The 24,363-nt window shown below is 33.6% G+C and overlaps 1 protein-coding gene across 1 annotated transcript in view; it reads right to left on the bottom strand.

Annotated features, from left to right (window-relative positions):
- Window positions 1-13,882: 13,882 nt before the first annotated feature.
- LOC149786215 (uncharacterized) overlaps window positions 13,883-24,363 on the bottom strand; it is a 56,420-nt gene continuing 45,939 nt past the window's right edge. The window contains exons 20-26 of the mRNA XM_089976593.1: window positions 24,114-24,164; window positions 23,179-23,229; window positions 22,168-22,218; window positions 21,221-21,271; window positions 19,190-19,240; window positions 16,342-16,747; window positions 13,883-15,578 (exon numbers count right to left, since the gene is read on the bottom strand). Of these exons, the coding sequence (XP_089832719.1) occupies window positions 15,506-15,578; window positions 16,342-16,747; window positions 19,190-19,240; window positions 21,221-21,271; window positions 22,168-22,218; window positions 23,179-23,229; window positions 24,114-24,164 (734 nt within the window). The 3' untranslated portion in view covers window positions 13,883-15,505. The remainder of the gene's footprint in view (window positions 15,579-16,341; window positions 16,748-19,189; window positions 19,241-21,220; window positions 21,272-22,167; window positions 22,219-23,178; window positions 23,230-24,113; window positions 24,165-24,363) is intronic.

Below are 24,363 nucleotides of genomic sequence, written 5' to 3'. Positions count from 1 at the left end.
GCTAGTTTGACATTACCGTGAGACAGGCTTCCCGCTTATGTAGAAGATGGACTGAGGATCTAGAAGAATATAAACGGACATCGTCTTGATAGTATTAAGTTTCATTTGATGTGAGACTTAGGATGTGTATGTATGTATGTATGTTCGTACGTACGTGTGGGTGTGTCTGTGCGTGCGTGCGTACGTATGTATCCATACATATACGTATAAGTGTATCTGTTTTTATGTATGCATGTGTCCGTTAGTCGTGTACGTATATGTGTTCCTCGTTACAACGGCAGAGAACAGTGTCCTTGCAGTTTATAGGGTCTTGTGTTGGAGATTGGCAGTTAGAGCACGTCAGAGCCGAAATTACACAATGCCAAAGAAATGTCTTCTTCCTCGACGTTCTCTGTATCACTGCTTTCAAAATTACAATTTAAAGATCCTCATGAGGAAAGGAAGTAAATATTGTTGTGTGTGTTTTGCAGTAGAATATGATACGTACGGCACAGCCTACATAACTTTGGACATATAGACTGGGCGACCGATAGGTCCGAGCACATATTCGGATTGTATCTATGGAGCAGTGAGCATGCAGTCGTGTCAGTTCGTTACATTTCTGGCCAGAAGTTAAATCAGCACAATACAATCCAGTTTTATGAGGAGTAACATATATTTATTTATTAAAGAAATACAATTATTTTCCATAACTCATAGAATTGGAGAAGGAGAAGAAATGCGACGCCTAGAATGTACTTCACAATGGACATATTGAAATAATGAAAATCAAGCTCGCATTAGTTATTTTGAAAAACACAAATCGATTTCTCGTCTTCTCGTCAAAAATCAAAATAATTACCATTACATATATACGGTATAATTATGTTGCGAAAATAGATCGAAATAAGCATTTAAAAAGAAGATAAGATTTGCACTGACAAGAGTGATCAAAACAAGCATTTCAAACAAAATAAATGTATTGTTATACAGTTTAAATAAAACGTATCATTTATAGAATCATTGCATAGTAACTCGATTGTCGAATTGTTGAAACAATGTAATGCATATGTTTCCTTGGCAACTAAATATCCACACTCCAAAGAAAGGTTGTTATTATCTCCATTCCAAGACATGACGTTAATTTGCCTTCAAATACGTTTTATTTAATTTTATATTTAATTTTTTTAAGAGCAGTACTAATTTCATCATGACTTAGTAATAAATCTCTGATACGCTAATCACCTGGTATGCAAGAAAATATTCCGATTGGATTTAAAGCAAAAGATAACCGAATCTTGTTTATGATATTATGCAATTTTTCAGGCTTAATTTCAGCTTGATGGGATCCAGAGTTAATCCTGCTCAGAAATTTCGTATAAGTTAGTTCTCCAATTTTAGACTGGAAATCAAAGAACACTTCATTACATCTTTGCAAAAGCTCTAGGAGAGTGTTGTAAACTCACACGTCACGGGAAAGTCTTGCTACCAAAATAAAATAATACAAGATCATTGAAGTACTTAAATTCATCTGTGTAAACATTATTTGCAAATTCCAATAATAAATACGGTACATTGGTTCCTGAAAATCTAAGATGTGACGGAAATGATTTACATGATGTAACACTGTAAATTTTGAGAAGAGAACAACTCACTCAAACTGGTTTGATTTCGTCTGGAACACGTGTAGATTAGTTAATACCGAGGTGGTTAGAACAAAGTGTTTTGCCAAGGGGCACGCCAAGGTGGCCACACCATGATGATCCATTGGGGGGATTTGAACCCACGCCATTTCGGGTCACGAGTCCAGCACTATAACTACTGAGAATTGGTGGACCGTGCCTCCAGACAAACTGGAGGGCATATTAGGTGCATTTGACATTCCCAAAGCCGCTGTGGTATGAGTAAGTTGGTGGTGGTGGTCACACACACACCATAATGGATAGCTTTCCCAAGTATAGGAACATATACATAAGTACTAATGCAGCAAGACTTACCAAACAGGAAGAAAATGAACTGTAAGTTCATGCTTATGGTTGCTTGTGTGTTATAGTGGCAGGGTCCAGTTTCGTAAATTGGACCCTGGCAAATTTGTTAACTTAAGGCTATGGTGTGACTTTTTCAGGTATTATTGTCTACTGTTTAAAGATATGGATATATTTGTAAACTAGGTGTTTCGGGCTTGTGTTGTTCTTGAAACTGATGTCAGGCATTTACATCTTCCATAGTTACTCTGCAGTATGTTGATAGTGAAATACCAATAGTCGGCTAGGAATAAGAGCTAGCCTCCCATAACAGTAAACACATGGGTTTTGGGCAATTAGAATATCTCAAAAACCGCTTGGATGACAACTATTTTCAATTGCATCAGCCTGTTTAGTCCCCACCGTTTTGCAGAATTGTCATCTAGGAAAAGAGCTTGTGTTTACACTGTGAGCATCACATGGTGTCAAAAATTACCTTCGGACATGAAAATAGTGGTATAAATTTGGAGCTGGGGTGCATAAAAGTCTTCTGCTATGAACTGCCATTGGCTTCTCTGGTCAAGTGGATAATATTCTTATGCTTTGTTTTAATACGTATTTAAACTATGGACCTTTTTGAACTCAACTTTTATATTTTCTTTTTTATGATTTATTATACTAGGTCGCTGATTGCCGCATTAAATTTGTCCATAAAATCTGTCCCCTGTCCCCTATATACTAACCTGCTTCGTGGCAATGCGAATCGTTATCTGTGAATCTAGGATTATCGACGTATCAGCGTTTCATGGCGCTCCATTAGACACAGTTACCGATAATGTAGTCGATCTGGTGGAGACTCAGGGAATGTCAGTCTTATATTGGAATAATTTAGTACGTTCAATGTAGATTGCTGGCATAAATTATGTTTTAGAAGAGGTGAACCGTCGAGGTTTTATAAAAGTAATTTTGCTTGGTTATTCGTAATTTAGGTCGTCAGGACCTATAGTGACGCACAATATTTTGAACACTGTGTCGTGGATGTTTTTATGTACACGTTGCTACACAGCCTGTTAGTAAACTTATTAGATTTGTAAGAATTATGGATAGATCTCTTCAGAAAGCTGAATGTAAACGTCTGTGATCCATTATCATAAAAATCAACAATAAGGGAAGAAATCGAGAATAGCAATATTCTAGATTCACGCAATTTATTTGGTAACAAAGTAACGTTTTGAATATTTTAGCGCTTAGTTTTATACAATTTCAAGTATTTTCAAGAATAACGTATTATATTTTTAAATTCGATTCTGTGATCCTGGATTTTATATTCCATCTAACCCAGTCTATCGTGATTCTTAGAAAAAGAGATAGTATGACGGACAGTTTTGAAAAGAAAGTAGGAAGAAAATAAAGAACTAAAGTCGAAGAAAGGATAAATGATTGAAAACACAAATAAAATAATAGTAGAACGAAAGAGTTTTTCTCTAGTATATGTGTCTGTTTGATCATTGCTTCGACACCTCCACCACCACCGCCCATTTTTATCACTTGTGTGTTATATTCTGAAGTGGCTACCTATCACAAATGTGCTAAATACAAGTTTATTCTTGTCTCCTGTAACTTTCTCCTCACATCTTTCTGATCATACGAACACCAAAAGTGTTGGTCAGTGATTGCACAGATTTGCCGTACTATAAATTGTAGGATATCATCACAATATGATGCTATCAGAACCTTCATATTTGAGACATTGTATTTTCTGGGGCTTAGACACAGTTAAAAACTGTACGTATTTGCAACACTGTATATCATAGGACTTCATCATAATAGAATACGAAGTGTGTATAACTTGCTTCAATGTAGACTTACGGACTTGATCACACCAGTAAAGAGTGTGTTTTTTTTTTCTTCTCTCCACACGTTATGTATTAGGACGTAATTTGGGTACTGTAAATGTAATTATGTGCCGCGTTGTAGATTCCTTGACCTAATCATAAAGGAATAATGTGTGTGTGTGTGTGTTGATTTTATTTGGTTACCGCACTGCATATTATAGGATTTCATTGCAATAGGATAATGTGTGTTCAGTTTTGCCACTATGTTAATTCTAGGACTTCATCGCAATAGGATAATGTGTGCTTTGTTTTGCCACACTATAAATTCTAGGACTTCATCACAATAGGGTACAGTACGTATATTTATTGCTACCACACTGCAGAATCTGAGACTTCATCACAATTGGATAATGTATTCAGTTTTTGTCGTACTGTACGTTATAGGATTTCATCAGAACAGGATAATGTTTGTGAATTTATTTTCACGCAATTCTGCCTTTTAAACAACTTATATATACAATGCGTTATATATTAAATGTGTAGTCATCTTTGGCACTGCATATAAGTTTGTGCAGAATAAATTGGCACCAAGAAAGCAAAGCTGCATCTGTCAGTTAGCTAGTACATACGGAAAATCAACTGCTCTAAAAATGATAAGCTTTAATAGGAATAACTCAATTATCGAGTGTTATGTAACTTGCATACCCAACGAAAACTTGAGTCGCTTCGCAAACCATATACTGAAACTTGTACATTCATCTTTCGTGTGTTTCGCGTGTATTCATCTTTATAATTTTGTTATAGTCAAACGTTCAAAAACCGTTTGCTGCACTCGTTCCTTGTTTCTCTGGTCCCCATATTGGAAGCTTTTCTTTGTTTTGATTTGTAATTTTCTCGTGTTCTGTAAGCCGTTTTGTGATTGGCTGATGCAGAAGGTATGTCCATTTTACTGGTCCGGAGGGAAATAAAAGTTGCATCAGCGGTCAGTTTGGAGGAGTGGTTTGAAGCTGGCGAGTATTTCGGACACCTACAACTGAATGGGGCTGGATTTGATTTTCTTCCTAAGGAATTTTAGTTTTAATTTGGTTGTGGTAATTAACATTTCTTTCATATCCTCGTATCAGTATGTATTCAGGACTGATATAATTCACGGGACTTGATTGCCAATATATTTTTCCAGGGAACAAGACATAGAACAGAGTTAGTTTGCAATTATATTGTTACAGTTTGTACTTAAATTAACGTTCATGTGTTTTGTATCTGCTGTTTAACATATTTTCAATAAACAGTGAACTACCCTTCATGGACGTGTGTATTTCACCTCACCATTTGGAGTTGTCCATCTCCATTCAGATCTTTGCATAAAATGTCCATTGTGTCACAACGGGAGTAGAAATAAATCCGTCTTGTTACAAATGGCACAAAGCATTCTTACAAATGCATACCAGGTTTCATGAATGTTTCTCAAACGGTTCGGATAATATTACCTTCCAATAGCTTTACATAGGTATAAGAAAACGTCTTTTTCAATGGAGATGACTGTTAAATTGATGCACACACATAGACGTTTGTTCTACAAGACACAATGCCTATGTCATGATGCATGGGCATACCGTGCTTCATGACGGTACCGCAAACGGTAGATATAAAGAGTAAATGCTATTTTCAAACATGGGCAGATAACTCTCAACGCAATTATCTGACGAAGTTAACGTTATACGACACACAACTATCTCCTAAAAGACAAATGCGTGCCACGTTTCATGAAGATATATCGGATGGTTAAAGAAATATTATTCGTAGCAGATCTTGGCTAACACAGTTTACATTAAAAATTGGTAAACTCATACAGTGGTTACTAAACTGCAGTTACAGTACACACTCTCGGGACATGCTGTAAAAATATACAAAATGTTTTATGAATGTATCTCCACCTAATATACCGACCGCCATATATAGCATATCATGTGCTGAGAAATTCGTTAAAACCCACAAAACAAATAATATTTTGGAATAGTATGCCCTCTGTCATTCCCACTGTCACTAATGAAAAATAATTTCCATTGAAGTTACAATTACACTCTCAGAGGAAATTCTTCGAATCTTATTTAGTTTATCAGAGAGAAAACTTTGATTTTTGAAAGGATTCGGAAATGTTTCTAAATATTAGTGAATACAATATTAGTATATCCGACTATTTTAATGATGTATGTACGTACAGTATAAAAATAATTTGTATGATGTTAGTAACTGAACTCGTTAGTCTAAAGGTTAGGCGATTGAATATTTTCTGTAAATATGATAAAATAAGTGTAATTTTCTTAAGCTAGTAACTGACCACTTTGTCTAGATGCATGGCGCTTAATTAGAGAACGAACCAGTCATTCAGTCAGACAATCATATTTTCAGCGACTAACTCGTTAGCACTAAAGTTCTGGGTTCTGATTAAGTCAATTTGTCCTCTGAATTTTTTAAAATGTTCTTGAAACCATATTCGGCAGAATTAATATTTTAATACCAATAATACTATCAGACTTGTATATATATATATATATATATATATATATATATATATATATATATATATATATATATATATATATATATATATATATATATATATATATGTGTGTGTGTGTGTGTGTGTGTGTGTGTTTAGCTTGCGAAATGCAATCTCAATTAAGAGTAACATAAATGGAAATCTTGGTTATACATACAAATATCTGATAAGAGCGATTTAAAATTTCTGACCCTCTGCCACAATCTTAAATCATTTTAGTCACTATTACTCAATGAACTCCCACTGAGGACTTCTACGAATTGCGGTAACCTTCACACTATTCAAGGTCACTTAAACCAACTTATCGTAGGAATGAACATCACTTACGCAGACACCTATTATAAGATGACATGTTAATATAACCAAACAATTTCAGCTGCACGTGTACTTGTGAATGTAATTTATTTCCAGAAGATATAGAGTGCTTCCAGTTTTCAAAAATACTAATCATTAATCGCCGAATACAACAACAAAATTGGTTCACTTTAATTATTATCAGGTGTGTGGCTAAATAATTAATAAATCGTCATCTCTTTCGCATGAGGAAAAAGGTAAAGCGTAGTAAAGAGTGCAACAAATATCCAACAATGCAATTATCTTTGACGCTCTGGAATGACCTCAAATAACGACGTATTACGAAGTGTCCTAACAAAGCAAAGTGTATTTGAATTTTTACGTATAAATTAGATTTTTACATAGAGTCCATTTGAATGTCAATGTTTTCTTACTGAATACGAAACGGAATTTATTAGCGAAATATCAAATTTTGCAATTTATTAGAGTGAAATATATTTTCTTAGATCAGGTGAAATTAGTAAATAATGTATTTTATCACTTTTTTTGAAACTGGAAAACTTTTCATTGGCACGTTAATGTCCATTAAGGATAGTCCTGGTCATAATGTTATGTCAAGAAGGGCCATGAACACATAAGGCATAAATGACTGCATGCATCAACAAGGCACAAATTAAAATCATCAAAGTTGCATATAAACAAGTCAGTGTAAGACATTCACGACCGATGTGTGTCCAACGAAATCTATTGACATGGTGTGGTGTTCTTGTTACAGTCTCTGCAGACTTCAGTGTCTCTTATTCCTCTGGGAAAAATATCATTTTCCTCATTCTTTTCTATTTGTTCGAAGGTACTCTCGGGGAGTTGTAATATTGCTTCCTCTGCGAAACAATAACGTTTAAAACTCGGGAAATTATTTTGTGTTTGCGTGTCAACTGTATCTTCACAAACCATCTGTAAATGCGTGTTCGCAGCTCCAAAGGCAGATTCGGAATGTTCTCTTCTGAACTAGTCATACACAATAATGTTTTCGTTTTTGAGTAATTAGTCATATTTCTACATAGGGTATACACTAATGCAGTGTGAAACAGAAATGTTCGTCGCTAACTCACAGACCACTGGTCTTGAATAAGACTCGTCGTGAGGTAACCCTTCTTCCACAGGTTTATTTTGTTGTTGTTTTTGTTTAATACTGTAAGCCTTCATCCTATGAAAGAATTCATTTTTGTATTATTCTTTGCCTTTCACTAAAATCCGTACGTAAATTTTGTAAAATGTTCTCGTAGCTCAATAGATAAGCTACGAATGTTCCCTTCTAAAGTATCGGACATGAGGTTCATATTATTTTTAATCGACCAGTGGAAAGTAGTCCATTAAAATATAAATTCAAAATGTACTTCACATTTCCTTTTTTCATAAAATTTTATTTTGTAAAATATATTTACATAATAAAAAGGTGTAAAAGCACCTCAGCGAACACACGTGTCCTAACGGTTTACAAAATGAAAGCTTTGATGAGTTGTGAACAGGTGGATTAAAGGACAAAATATCAGGACTAAGCTGCTCAAAGGTGAGTTGGTGGTTACAAAGATACATCAATTATGTGGTCGAAGCATGTTGACCACAACTGCTCATATTGGCAACATTTATCTATGAAATGGAGCAAGAAAGAAAAACGACACTGTACTACTGGTTACTGCCTTTTTATGGTAGTATGTATGAATACGTTTAATCTATATGGCATATTTATATTCAGGGTTTAATAAGAAACTTAGGTCCTCGAATTCTGGTTCCGGAAACAAAACCTCCTTCGGCAAGAGTCCGAATTTAAGGAAAGTGTAGTAGGTATTGAACGAGTTTCCCAACAGTTTCTTCAAACCTTTAATTATTAAAAGTTGTAGTGGAGGGACTAATTTACACTCGATGCATAGATGGTCAACAGTTTCTGTGCCGCTGCAAAAATTGAATAATTTTGATTTGGAAATCTTCTTCAAAAGTATATTGATTATTACATGTAAGGTATTATGGATGGATTTAAAACATACATCTCTGGTCATGGGATATATTAATTTATTCCGATATTTTAATTATTCTCCGTTGATAAGATCTGTATTTAGAATTTTTAAATGACGTGGTTTAAATGTGAGCTGTTACATTTATAATAACCTTTGCTGTATGATAGTGAAGAGTTACCTATTATCGATAAAATGGCTACATCATGCTCTGATTGGGTAAAATGAACAAGTCCGGTATTAGTTAGGAAATCAGCTACGTTCTTAAAGATATAACATTTATGTATTCTGCTGGCTTGCGTATTCCTATACCAAGTATTTATTTTAAATATAGGGTTTAACTGACGAAATGAGTCAATTAAGAGCTTAAAATTTGAATACAATCTTCGTTATAATTATTTAAAGCACCTATTCTGTCTAGTTTGTACCTTAAAACGCAGTTAAAATCAACTGGTAAAATAATATTATGTTCTCCGGTTAAGTAAGAGTACAAAGAGGTGAAAAGTTTACTTTTTTCCGAATCAAGGTTGAGGGGTCATAGATGTTAATTCCATGGTTTGGTATATTATGAGAAGGGAAGCTGACACAACTAACCTGTCGTCGAAATCATTATCAAATTAGGAAAAGATTATATTGTTGTTAAAATTAAGGATCTCAACGCAGCAAGAACGAATTGAGCCAAAACTCTATGCTCCCTTAAAACATTTCAGATTTTTTGAAGCAACGGTTCTATTTTATCCATAGATTCTTGTAGAAATAAAAGATCGATGTGACGAAAAGATACCAAGCTTTGATCTCATAAAGATTTAGATTTTTTGTGGCTCGAAGGCCATTGCTATTTCAATTATGTTAATTTTACTCAAGTATTGTTTAGTACAGTTATGATATATACAAAGTGATTAAGAAGTCGTTCACTCGCATTTAAAGTAACATGACACGACCACTCTGTGCAGCCTAGTTGCACAAAGTGAGCCAAATTGAGCTGGAGATGAGTGAAAATCAGAACTGACTTATATTGGAGTGAAAGGAAAGGGCAGGGGGTGTCCGCAAAAGGATAATGTTTATGACTGAGATAAAAAATTTAATAATGATATGATTATAGCAGCTAAGAAAACAACATAGACAATTTTATGAAATATATGAATTATTACAAAAAGTTCATACTTAGGATTTATATTATGTGATGTAAAAGGAAGACAAAGCAAATAGGAAAAAGAAATAAAGGAGAAAAATAAGAGATGAATAGAAAGAGGGGGGAACGATTTAGATAGGCTGAGAGATAAATGAATTAGAATAGTTGGAGAATACCATGTGTGGCACGGAGAAGGAAGGGATATAAATTCCGTACACAGCTTTTGAGTACGTGACATAACAGGTATCAACCTGAACTTGTGAGTCTGAGATCTTTATGGATTGTTCATGTGCTTGTCCGTATCATGATCAAGTCCATTTGACTCCTCCAGTTCTGTACTCGTTCACTTATCTTTCATTGAAAGACAATGATTACGAATTGTTTAGGTATCCCATGTCCGAACTTTCGCTGTTGTTTTGACACTGCATCTTTCTTGTGCTGAGGATGCTTGTTCAGTGGGTTCAGGAGTTTCACCGGCAGGGGTGTCATTCGTTGATCTAGAATTTGCACCTACTGAATTTATTGCTGTGACTACTGAAGGATACGACTGGGTTTTGTGAGGGCAGTTCTTGCATAAGTGGACTGTTTGTCTACAGCCAAGACGGGGAGTGGGGAGCCGGGCGCAGGGCGGCTTTTGATCATAATTAGTACATCGATGGTTTCGAGTGAAACGATGTGTGGGATTTGGCCCTGACTAAAACATCGTAGTCTGCAACTTGATTAGCCTTGCACCGTTGAGGGTTATGTTACCTTTAGAAATGAAGGTTTTGTTTTGGGAAATATCCAAAATTTGGCAGTATGAAGCCAAACATTCTGCAACAATATTGTATATGATATAAAGTGGTAGCCAGTGCACTCGTAAATCGATTATCGTTTTTTCTAAATACTGGATCCCCTCACCATTCACACTTCCAGCTTATCACGTCATCTTGTTTATGTTATGTTGTTTATAGCATTGATCGCATAGAAACAGAATGTATTTAATGACATAAACAATATTATTATATACTCATTTATTTTCTCCGTTAGCTTTACATTGTCGAAATTGTTCAGTACTTGCGATACTGAACACCTTAAAACTGCACGACACGTGCGTCTAAATTAGTATAATGTATTAGCAACTAGTTTGTAAACAAACGATGTACATTCATGTAGTAGACGCTTTGTTTTAGTTTATTAGATTTGTTTATGGATGAACTAAACAAGCTGTTTCGTTTATTTGAAAGTAAAGATGATAAAAGGAACGATGTGGACTAGTTTACTGAGTCACAAATAAAACTTTCAAGCAAGCAAACGAAATTAAATTCCCCAAAAATATGCAACTGTTTTGATAAGCTTCGTATCATAACCTTCTTCTCATCTCTTGCCATGGGAAGACGGGATAACTCATAAGTTAATAAATGTCTTTACCCATGGTTAGAGAGAGAGAGAGAGAGAGAAGAAGGAGTTCAGGCTCTCTAACAAGGGTGTCACCAATAACCGTGTAGATACGGCTACATCTGTTGGAATGAGGTGCGGAATCGCTGTAAGGAAAAGACAGAGATGATCTGATTCGAGGAACGAACTTTTTATTGATAATATATATATATATATATATATATATATATATATATATATATATATATATATATATATATATATATATATATATATATATATATATATATATATATAATACTACATTCTAATGATACATCATTCTAATGATACATCTATAAAGCCTTTATATTTAAAATACACGAAATACATATAATATTACACTTTTTCTTCGACCTTACCAACTTCATACAGTTGTATAATTTCTGCCTGTTAGAATGTAATACAGATAGCTAAATCTCGACTAACTTCATGATAGCCAATGAGTATAAAATTCAATAGTTGCGATTAATGCAACAATCATTTTGAAGAAATGTATTTTGCTAAATTTAAAATAAAATACTAATTTGGAATTGGTTACTAAACATTACTCACTATTACTTAAAGAATCTTTTATTTCCAAAATAAATCAAGACATGAAGTTGGTAGCGAATTAATCTTTTACAATAATACATATCATAAATACAATTAAACCTTCCATTATATTGTAATATAAAATATAAAGAACTCACAAAAATGTTGGAAAAATATGAACTTTACCGTTAAAGTCTCAAATATTAAAAAGTGCCTTTCTAAAGAAGTTTGCGAACACAGTCGATTCTTACCTGTAAGGAAAAGACAGAGCTTTTCTGACTCGAGGAACGAACTAATTCTACGTAAGTCTGGTTCTCTATTTATACAGTTTTTGCTTTCGCTCAGTCCAGTCAGAACAAGACTCTTGACCTTTCCCAGGGAAATCCTGTGAATCACCTGCGTAACTCATCCATTATTGATTTAATAATTTGCCTGTTCAGCAGCTTCCCACAAAAACTAAATTGCTGACATTTAGATACAAGCGAAATGTATTTTATGGATTTCTGCACCTGCTCGTAAACGCGATCTTTATAAAATAGCATAAAGTTGTATTACACAAATATATAAAATTAATCTCAATATATTTTAGTCGAAAATTACTTTCAATATAATTTAATGAAAAATTACTTTAATACACTTTAGAGAAAATTTCAATCTTAATACTTTTACTTAAAAGTTCTGTCCTAATACAACTGTAGAGCTTGGTAAAAAAAAAAGGTAAGGGCGAAGAATTCTTATTTTCTTTGGCTGAATGGGCTGTCACACGCCAACTGCATTGAAAGCTTCCACGTTAACTTTTTCTATACAATGTTTCGGATTTAGGCTATCGACAGTCGCCGTACAGATCATAATGTAGCTGGGGTTCCTACAAAAAGCATGAAAGTGACAAGGCATATACATGTCTTCTTTACCTGGTAAAAAGAATGGCAAAATATGCTTACATTTTTGCATCTTGAATTTCCTGAAAATGACTTTCTTAGTTAGTTCGGAAAAATCGAATTACATGAGCTGTCATGGATTCTAAGACTTATCCAGATGCCGCGAAATTGCACCGTAATTTCGACTTCATATCCAGCTGCAGTTATATTCTTCTTACGTCACTAAAAATGAAAAGAACGTAATATTCCGTAGTGTCTTTTTGTAAATTTCATTTGAAAGAGTTCAATATTTTACCATCTTATGATCGCAAACATTCAATGACAGAACTGAAACACATATGCAACAAAGTCAAGACGTATATCTCCCTGCTCAGATCACATGTACCTCGCCTGTAATCACCGCAAATAAAATATCCAGCCAGTAACCAGCAGAATTGAATAGAATCGACAACAACAAAAATCCATCCATTCCACACTAACTGGAAAAGTAGTCACAATGCGCATTCATTCATAATATGACTCTAAATATCAGTCTACGTAGACCAAACAGAGAATTCTTTTTTGAAACTAATGTTGAGAGCGCGAAGAAGTTCAAAGTCGCTGGGTGCTGTTATGCGTGCATTAATACTGTTACTGTGAATTAATGAATATACGGTTGTATGTTTATTTTGGAATACATTATAAATTCACTTACTTTATTTCTTATCGTGTATTTTTAATAATTAAGTTTTAGGTAGGATAAGAAATTGGGTATATAATAAAAAGGTTACCGTATGTTTATGGGAAAATTTGAACTCGTTTTCTCGGATTAATACTTCGCTCCGAAAGATCATGAACTATTATTCCGATAAAAGATCATTTATGTTTACTCTTAGAAATGAAGTATCCTATAAATGTTGAATTCACTTTGAATTCAGTCTGAAGAAGCAGTAAATTAATCCGGTCACACATGTTACGTGATGGTGTTGTTTACTTTGTAACTTATTTAATTTTGAAGGTACCTTACACAATATGATCTGAATCTGTCATCTCTTGTACTTCATGTATCTGGTTTAGTTTATTCAAAACCATTTAAGATATATATATATATATATATATATATATATATATATATATATATATATATATATATATATATATATATATATATATATATATATATATATATATATAATATATTAATAACAATGAAGACTTAGTACAGCTCTTAATCTTTAGAAGCTCTAAGCAATTTACAGTATTAAGTAACATTTATGGACATATATAGACAAGAATCAAACACAGTGACATTAAAAACAAAACATGCTGAAAATAATTAAGGTTAGGAAACATTGTGAAGTTGTCACTCTGTTCGTGCAATCGAAATAGGTTAGTTTTAAGAGTATTCTTGAATGAGGACATAGTGTCATTTTGTTTAAGTTCAACAGGCAATTCGTTCGACTAACCTGGGCCCTGGTACGCAAAAGAACGTTGTCCGTCTGACTTCGCTTTGAAAGTAGGAATAAGGAGTATACGTATGTCGGTAGAAGAGAGAAAGTGTTTAGAAAGAGTGTAGATGTGAGTGAGGTCAGATAGGTATTTTGGACAGTAGGCAGTCAACGAAATGTAGTATAGAGAACAGATCTTGTGTTTTATTCTGGTGCTAAGAAATAGCCAGCTAAAGGTACAGAGCAGGGCCAGGGGTGTTTGGTTCTTGGTACTCTAAGGATGATCAGGGCAGCTGTGTTTTGACCTTTTTGAAGTTTCTGCAGTAGATACTGAGACACAACTAAGAAGCATATCAGTGCTTTAGTGGCATCAAGAGTAAGAAAACGGCGGGTGGTGCTGATGTGTCTAAGCTACAGATATTCAACTTTTTCATAAGTTATTGACATGGTGTAATGAGGGAGCAATATCGAAAGTGACACCGTGGTTTCGTACTGATTATTGTTTATTTAATGTTTGTGTTGGTGATAAAGGGTGGTTTGAAGTGAAAGATATGAAGGAGAACGCCTTTGTTTGGTGATCAGAAAGGCTCCGGATTCATTATAATTCATCTGCAGCTTTTTACTCGTCAATCATGAATTCACATCAGAAATTCACCTCCCTAAGCCTTGAATCGTAGGATCAATTTCAGTTGGCTTGCTGGATTTGTATAGTTGGCTGACATCAGCGTGCAATTAATAAGACACCTGACGACTATCGTAGGCCCTTGAGAGGGAATTATTGCATAGAATGAAGAGTACGAGTCCAATAACAGAACCATGTTTAACAGGAAAACACAGATCAACTGAGATGAAATGTTTTCCATTTATGCACACCATTTGCGTCCTGTTGATTAAGTATGACTTGAACCACAGTAAGGCTGTATAGAAACTGATAAATGGGTGCAGATGAAGTTGTAAATCATGGTCTATTGTTTCAAATGATGCAGATTAGTCAAGAAGCGTGAGGACTGCAATCTTTCCACTATCCAAACCAGAAGTAAAGTCCTTATCTACTTTGAGAAGGGCAGTTTTGGAGTGGACGATATGCAGACTGTAGATTGCCAAAATTAATATTTAAATTCGGATGAGATACAAGGTCGGAAAGAAAACATTCATCGAAGATTTTTTACATGAATGAAAGGTTAGAAACAGGGCTATAGGTTTTTCTTGTAAATCGTTACGGTATTGCGTTGGTTTCTTCAACAGAGGCTGTACAATGGCAGTTTTGTCAAATGATCGGATTTGCCTAGAAGAGAATGAAGTATAAACAACGTTGATTAGTGCAGGCAATATTGAATCAAATCACTCAAGCAGCACCGATGTCGGAATCGGATCGACTTCACATGACCTTGGGATACTCATCATCAGTATTTTAAGTAAAAATCCGTAGTAAGGCTCCAATCCTGTGAATATTAATATTGCTCGTATTACATTGTTACCGAAACCCAATTATCGTCTCTAGCTTTGTCTGTAACTTATTTACATGTTTTGTGCATGACGCAGGTGGTCTGAAAAAAAGTAAAAGGTGTATAGTTATACGGAGAAGAAACAAATTGCATGGGATTACCGCTAAGGTCTATGAAACAATACGTTTGGTCCAATATGTCTTCCTGATGTTTTCATCTTTTGCCATACAAACTGTCTTCCAAATTAATTTTGCAATTCACTATAATTTGTAAAACAGGCCAGATTTGGGCTGTTTCTAAAGCATTTACTGATCGGACGCAGTTATGTTTCATACATATCGTCAAAGCAAAAGGTAATATCTTGAAACAAAGTTGAAACTAGGTTAATCTTCTGCTACTTTAAAAGGTACGTTTAATGTAACTTGTCCCCATAACCCCATAATTGCAGCAAGAGTGTATATATATATATATATATATATATATATATATATATATATATATATATATATATATATATATATATATATATATATATATAAAATCACAAAATACTGAAAAGGTGTCAATGATGCGGACAACTGAATTATGCTGGAACTGGTAAAACTCAAAACGTTATTAAATATTAACAAAATTAATCCACTTATGCAAGTGAGGCTTCTAAAGTATTAATATCATAAAAGCCATATAAAAACAAAGATTTCGCCTTATGACGGTGAAGTTGCAAAATATGTTGTATGTGCAATTGCACGTGATATAGCAAGATTGTGGAAACGAAAGAAAAAAAATCGATGAATGTATGCTACATATACAGCCCTCTCCTCTCCTTCCGGCTAAATCCAAAGAAATACGATGAACAGAAACTTACAATGTTAGAGTCTGGGTACTGCTGAAGAATATATCCATTGTTATGTTTAGATTAAGAGGCCGCTCATGTGAATTATTCGTGAATTCGAATGGAAATACGTGCTGGACAAAACTGCTCACGTATTCCTCTATTTTTCTCCTGCGCTGCAGAAAGATAGACTCCGCCATTACTGCTGGGCGGTCCATCGACATAGTGAATATTATGCTTCCATTTCGGAATTCCATGCTTTCTAACTCGGCATCGAATATTTCACTGACGTTGGCATTAATCTCGTCTTGTTTTTGTTCAGTAGTATTGGTGAATCTCAATTCTAGCTCTGTTCTTGTTCCTTCATCAAGGTCCCCAGATGCATACTGTAGGTCAATTTTTAACTTGTAGTTATGTTTAGCCTCCATGGTCATTTTTTCTGGTAATCATAAAAATATACAATATATTAATGTATGATGCTTTTGCAAAAAATGTTATCTTGATAATTCTATATATTATGTGAAATATATTAATGAACCCTGAGTCTTTAAACTTTATGTAAATAAATCAAAATAAATGATCGTCAGTTCTTATCGTGGCAATAGTACCATAAAGGAAAAATTAAGTCTCGGTCGGTTATGTGACTTTTTGCAAAGTTACACGGCATCAATAATAATAATATTAATAACAATAACCACATCAAAGGTACAGTGATGGAACATCAATAAGGAGGAGACAAGAAAAAACAGTAACTACACTAAGAGCTAATGACAGGTAAGCATGTTTAAAACACATGAATAGTTGCTTTTTATGACAATAGCCTGACGTAATAAGGGTTTAGAACTTAAATTTACAATTCCATTACAATCTGCATTCTGTATATACTTTAACTGATGAACACATACAGACTACGACAAAGCATTGCACAAAACTGAGAAAATACTTGTTTATTACAAATGAATATAGTCCCCGTATTATTTTAGAAATAATAAATTTTAATATCATATACAATGCAGTACATTCGTTTGTCACTGTTTTATCTTGGTATATTTTATCGAGTTAGTTATCAAGGAAGATAGTCATTGTTCAACAGTTTACTTTCCTGTTCATGGCAAAACCTATTTTCAGAAGAAAATGTGTCGCGAAATCAATACTTGTATATCTTGAAGTATGGGTGAATGGAATTAATGTAGAAAATTAAGTTTGTATATTTTCTCTGTTGTTTTTGTTTTCTAGTTCGTTAAGAAACGAATTTTATTTAAAAACATAAATGACACACTGATTCTTTTACGTGAAACCGAGATCATACATATACATAAATTACACTGAGAGGGTGATGTAATGTAATATTTTCTGGTACAATATAACCGCTATATTTCATTCGCTGCTATTGTCGCAATAGAACGATACATATGGTTTATTAATCACAAATTCGTTCACACAAAAGTTACTAATAAGAACTATTTGAAAAAAGATAGTTAATTAGGAAGTTGGAGTGAAGAGCAAGACTAATCACTGAATTAGCGTCCTTGTAATAATTATATCTCTTCGGGAAATAATTTACTTCAACAATCTTTCAAGTGACGTGAAAAGCTATAGCATCAAACAATATCGAAACGTCCGTTTCCATATCAATGAGGTGCGATCACTTATTTTCAGCAGACATAATTAATATAGTGAACTTCACAACGTCCACAGCCCTTTGCCTAGTATTTTGCACTTATTGTGCTTTAAAGCATCTATCAACACCGAAATGAACATCTGTACAACTAGCTGAACTCTAAAAGTATAGATAGGGCATTCCAAATAAACAGAAAAATGACAGGGAATATATTTGCTTTTTATTGATAGGTAATGTAGATATAAGCTACCTCAAAGCGAGAATGTTAAATATCAAGAGATTCAACGTATCTCTATCCACTCTAATGACTTATGCCCATTTTCATTCGACAGTCTATGTTTTTAATACAAGTAATCTCAAATATAATGTATTGACCACTTCGTATAGTTCATTTGATAATAACCTGTCTGCATTGTTCACATGGGCAAAATGAGCACGTGAATTTTCTGAATAGTCTGACAACAAGCACCAGGACAATTATCTATTTATTTTAGAAACACAAAACTGAAGGTATACTGAGATGTATTCTCGTAAATGTGATATGGCCGATTAATCCTGAAAAAGGAACCTTAGATGTATTTGTTTACTGCGTCGATGATACCTTCTGGGTTAAAACTTATAACGGAAAATTTCATGTCAACACTTAGGTTAGAGCTAATAGGGGACAATTTCGTAAGTCTTACATAAAGCTATCCTCACCTACATTGTAGAACGTGTGTAGAGATGCTGCAGATTCAGTTCTGTCTTTTCTAATCAATGCTCATACACTAACAAACATTTACCCTTTTATGTCAACCTAAATTTCATTTGTATTCTTCCTACTGAAAGTAATTTCAAACGCCAGTGCTTTCTATACGCATCCCAGATTAAAACATTTGGTGAGAGTCATTTGGTACCCCTTTAAGCAACAAAAGCCAAGCATGTAATTATTGCTTCGAATTCTATGTACATTTGGCACGTATTGCTATTTTGTGTTTTTGACACGCTTGCATAGTTTTTCTCTGGCTGAGAAATTGCCACTTTAGTATTAAACTATGGCATAACGGGTGAAATAGAAGCATGAAAAAAAAGATAAATACTTGTACAAGGACGTTTCAACTAGTAACACTACCCAAATAGTTGGGATGATATGATGGGTAATTCAGTCCCATCTCGAAATAGATAGATGATAGTGAATCTTTCCCATTTTTAATAGCATAATAAAGTAGATCAAAGTTACCAAACAACCAAGACAATAAACTGTTGCAAAGTTGAACATACCTGATGACACATCTTTCGATAGCTGTTTGTCAATTAGTCCATCCAGAAAACCTGGAAATTATATGCAGCATTATGATTACATGGATCCGTAATTTCCTTCGTCTCTCTTCCTCCCCATGCACAGACACAGAGAAACAGACATCTATCAAAACTAGAGGAAGGAGTTTATCCATAAATTACAAATGCCATGTTTCCATGCATGACGATACAAAATACATTTATATGAACTGATTAAAATATATCCCAACAGCTTCGAGTGTTCCAACTGCTGTCGCTTGTAAAGTTTGCAATGTATGTAGAGATGTTGCTAACATAGTTCTATCTTTTTCAATCAACAAGTATTCTTATCTATACAATAGACAGACTCTTATTGAAAGCAATATTAAAATCTCGTGCTTTCTAAACGCATCCCAGATTTCAAATTGGATTAGAGATATTAGGAACGCCCTTGAAAAACGTATGCCAAAAATGTAAATAATGATTAGAACTATATGTAAATTGGGCCCTGTTACCTTTTGTGTTCTTAACATTCATCGATAGCTTTATCTGGCAGGTAAAGTGTCTCTTTTAATATGAAATTATGCCATGGCAGGTGAAATAAAGATATCCAAAATGAAAGTAGGCCAGTGCATCCACAATGAATTATAGACCAGTAATACAGCGCGAATAGTAGGGATAACATTTTACATAATATATGTCCCAACACAAAATTAATGGACGGCAGTGAATTTATTTTAATTTGTAATAACAAAAATGTAGATAAAGGTTATCACAAATCAAGACAATAAACAGTACCCAAAAAGCATACCTTGATTACAAGATATCTTTGCGGACTGTTCATAATGCAGCATATCCACGAGTGATACAAAAACATATATTCACCAGAAAGAGATAAAAGAATTTACAAATAAAACCTAAATTGTATGTTTAAATATATAACGATGTAAAAAACATTTTTTCGGTTGATTCAAGTAGGAATTAAGCTCGCACCGCTAGGAACGGCACAGAACCCTTAGCCCATTCCCAAAAAGGTCTAATCAAACTCCATATCCGTCTAATTTGTATAATTTCTTAATAGTTGCTTACACACACACACACACACACACACACACATATATATATATATATATATATATATATATATATATATATATATATATATATATATATATATATATATATATATATATATATATATAAAAGTTGTAACATCCTCAAACCTCTAGGAAGAAAATATTAGAGGAATATTGAATTTAAAAAAATATTTAGCTGAAACTTGCTACGTATATAGCTTCCCAGTGAGATCTGCCAAAGAGTTTTAACAATGAATTTTCAATGCCAGGAGAATATACTTCCTCCCGTCATATCTGATTAACTATATATATAAGCGATATTATCCACAGTAGGAATATACATCTTAAAACCGATCTGAAGATCAATGTCAGTTGAATGTTGAACTGAAAATAATTTCTTCTAACAAAAAATGCTACGTTTATAGTTTTTCAGTAAGATTTGCCGGTGTCTTTTAACAACAAATTTTCACTGCCAGAAAAATACAATTCTCTTCACATAACCCGATATTTTCTGCCATTTATGTGCTAAATTATCAGAAAAAAGTATCAATTTGGAAAGTTAGCAAAGAGAATAACTATTCGTCTCTACAGGCATATTATTATTTTCATATTCAGTTTATGTTTATGCAAAAGAAAGTTAGCTTATAGAAAATGGATTGACCACTTCGTATTGTCATTTTTCTCTTAACCTCCATGCATTATTCTGTCGGGCAGAAGGAGATAGCGAATTTTCTGAATGGTCTTAAAACAAGCAGCAGGACAACGTGCCATGTTATCTATTACTTTCCGAAAACAAAACATCAAGTACAACGATATCATAAATGTGAATGATAGGTACTTCAGTCCAATCCCAAAATGAATGGACGACAGAGAATATTTAACTTTTTTAACAACATAATTAAAATAATTCAAAGTTACCACAAATCAAAACAATAAACTGTTGCAACCATTAACGTACCCGACGACAAATCTGCAGAGTGTTTTTTATCCAGTAGCCCATCCAAGGAACCTGGATATTACATAGAATATTATCATTTCATGGATCCGACTATCTATCGTCTTTCGTCCACACACACACACGCACCGATATTTACCAGAAACAGAGCAATATGTTTCTCATAAACCCCAAATGAAATGTTTCCTTTCATGACGATAAAAATATATTTATTTTGGATAATTCAAATATAGCCAATTGCAACATATTTCAATTGCTTGTGTATATATATATATATATATATATATAACCAGCGATAACATCCTCAGTAGGAACAAACATCTTAAAACCTATCTAAAGATCAATATGAGTTGAATGTTGAACTGAAAAGTATTTATTTAAAAGGAAAACTACAACGTATATAGTAGTTCAGTAAGATTTGCCGGTGTTTTTTAACAACAAATTTTCAATGCAAAAACATACATTTCTCAGCAAATAACCCGTTAATTTCTACCACTTATTTGCTAAATTATCAGTCAAAAATTATCAGCTGGGAAAGTTAGTCAAGAGAATAGCTGTTCCTCTCTACAGGCACATTATTTCATTTTCATCTTCAATTTATGTTTATACAAAAGAAAGTCAACTCAAAGAAAATGGATTGACCACTTCGTATTGTCATTTTTCTCATAATCTCCATGCATTGTTCTCTCGGGAAGAATGAGGTAGCGAATTTTCTGAATTGCCTTAGAACAAGCACCAGGACAACGTGCCATAATCTCTATTACTTTCAGAAAACAAAACTTCAAGTACAACGATATGTAATTCCTATCATAAATGTGAATGATAGGTACTTCAGTCCAATCCCGAAATGAATGGACGACAGAGAATATTTAACTTTTTTAACAACATAATTAAAATAACTCAAAGTTACCACAAATCAAAACAATAAACTGTTGCAACCATTAACGTACCTGACGACAAATCTGCAGAGTGCTTTTTATCCAGTAGCCCGTCCAAGGAACCTGGATATTACATAGAATATTATCATTTCATGGATCCGACTATCTATCGTCTTTCGTCCACCACACACACACACACACACACACACACACACACACCGATATTTACCAGAAACAGAGCAATACGTTTCTCATAAACCCCAAATGGCATGTTTCCTTTCATGACGATAAAAATATATTTATTTTGGATAATTCAAATATAGCCAATTGCAACATATTTCAATTGCTTATATATATATATATATATATATATATATATATATATATATATATATATATATATATATATATATATATATATATATATATATAACCAGCGATAACATCCTCAGTAGGAACAAACATCTTAAAACCTATCTAAAGATCAATATGAGTTGAATGTTGAACTGAAAAGTATTTATTTAAAAAGAAAAATACAACGTATATAGTAGTTCAGTAAGATTTGCCGGTGTTTTTTAACAACAAATTTTCAATGCAAAAACATACATTTCTCAGCAAATAACCCGTTAATTTCTACCACTTATTTGCTAAATTATCAGTCAAAAATTATCAGCTGGGAAAGTTAGTCAAGAGAATAGCTGTTCCTCTCTACAGGCACATTATTTCATTTTCATCTTCAATTTATGTTTATACAAAAGAAAGTCAACTCAAAGAAAATGGATTGACCACTTCGTATTGTCATTTTTCTCTTAACCTCCATGCATTATTCTGTCGGGCAGAAGGAGATAGCGAATTTTCTGAATGGTCTTAAAACAAGCAGCAGGACAACGTGCCATGTTATCTATTACTTTCCGAAAACAAAACATCAAGTACAACGATATCATAAATGTGAATGATAGGTACTTCAGTCCAATCCCAAAATGAATGGACGACAGAGAATATTTAACTTTTTTAACAACATAATTAAAATAATTCAAAGTTACCACAAATCAAAACAATAAACTGTTGCAACCATTAACGTACCCGACGACAAATCTGCAGAGTGTTTTTTATCCAGTAGTCCATCCAAGGAACCTGGATATTACATAGAATATTATCATTTCATGGATCCGACTATCTATCGTCTTTCGTCCACACACACACACGCACCGATATTTACCAGAAACAGAGCAATATGTTTCTCATAAACCCCAAATGAAATGTTTCCTTTCATGACGATAAAAATATATTTATTTTGGATAATTCAAATATAGCCAATTGCAACATATTTCAATTGCTTGTGTATATATATATATAACCAGCGATAACATCCTCAGTAGGAACAAACATCTTAAAACCTATCTAAAGATCAATTTGAGTTGAATGTTGAACTGAAAAGTATTTATTTAAAAGGAAAAATACAACGTATATAGTAGTTCAGTAAGATTTGCCGGTGTTTTTTAACAACAAATTTTCAATGCAAAAACATACATTTCTCAGCAAATAACCCGTTAATTTCTACCACTTATTTGCTAAATTATCAGTCAAAAATTATCAGCTGGGAAAGTTAGTCAAGAGAATAGCTGTTCCTCTCTACAGGCACATTATTTCATTTTCATCTTCAATTTATGTTTATACAAAAGAAAGTCAACTCAAAGAAAATGGATTGACCACTTCGTATTGTCATTTTTCTCATAATCTCCATGCATTGTTCTCTCGGGAAGAATGAGGTAGCGAATTTTCTGAATTGCCTTAGAACAAGCACCAGGACAACGTGCCATAATCTCTATTACTTTCAGAAAACAAAACTTCAAGTACAACGATATGTAATTCCTATCATAAATGTGAATGATAGGTACTTCAGTCCAATCCCGAAATGAATGGACGACAGAGAATATTTAACTTTTTTAACAACATAATTAAAATAACTCAAAGTTACCACAAATCAAAACAATAAACTGTTGCAACCATTAACGTACCTGACGACAAATCTGCAGAGTGCTTTTTATCCAGTAGCCCGTCCAAGGAACCTGGATATTACATAGAATATTATCATTTCATGGATCCGACTATCTATCGTCTTTCGTCCACCACACACACACACACACACACACCGATATTTACCAGAAACATAGCAATACGTTTCTCATAAACCCCAAATGGCATGTTTCCTTTCATGACGATAAAAATATATTTATTTTGGATAATTCAAATATAGCCAATTGCAAC

This window comes from Sinohyriopsis cumingii, chromosome 12 (genome assembly GCF_028554795.1).
Source record: "Sinohyriopsis cumingii isolate HCF-2022 chromosome 12, ASM2855479v2, whole genome shotgun sequence".
Taxonomy (NCBI): Eukaryota; Metazoa; Mollusca; class Bivalvia; order Unionida; family Unionidae; genus Sinohyriopsis; species Sinohyriopsis cumingii.
This window is presented reverse-complemented; position numbering and strand designations above follow the sequence as displayed.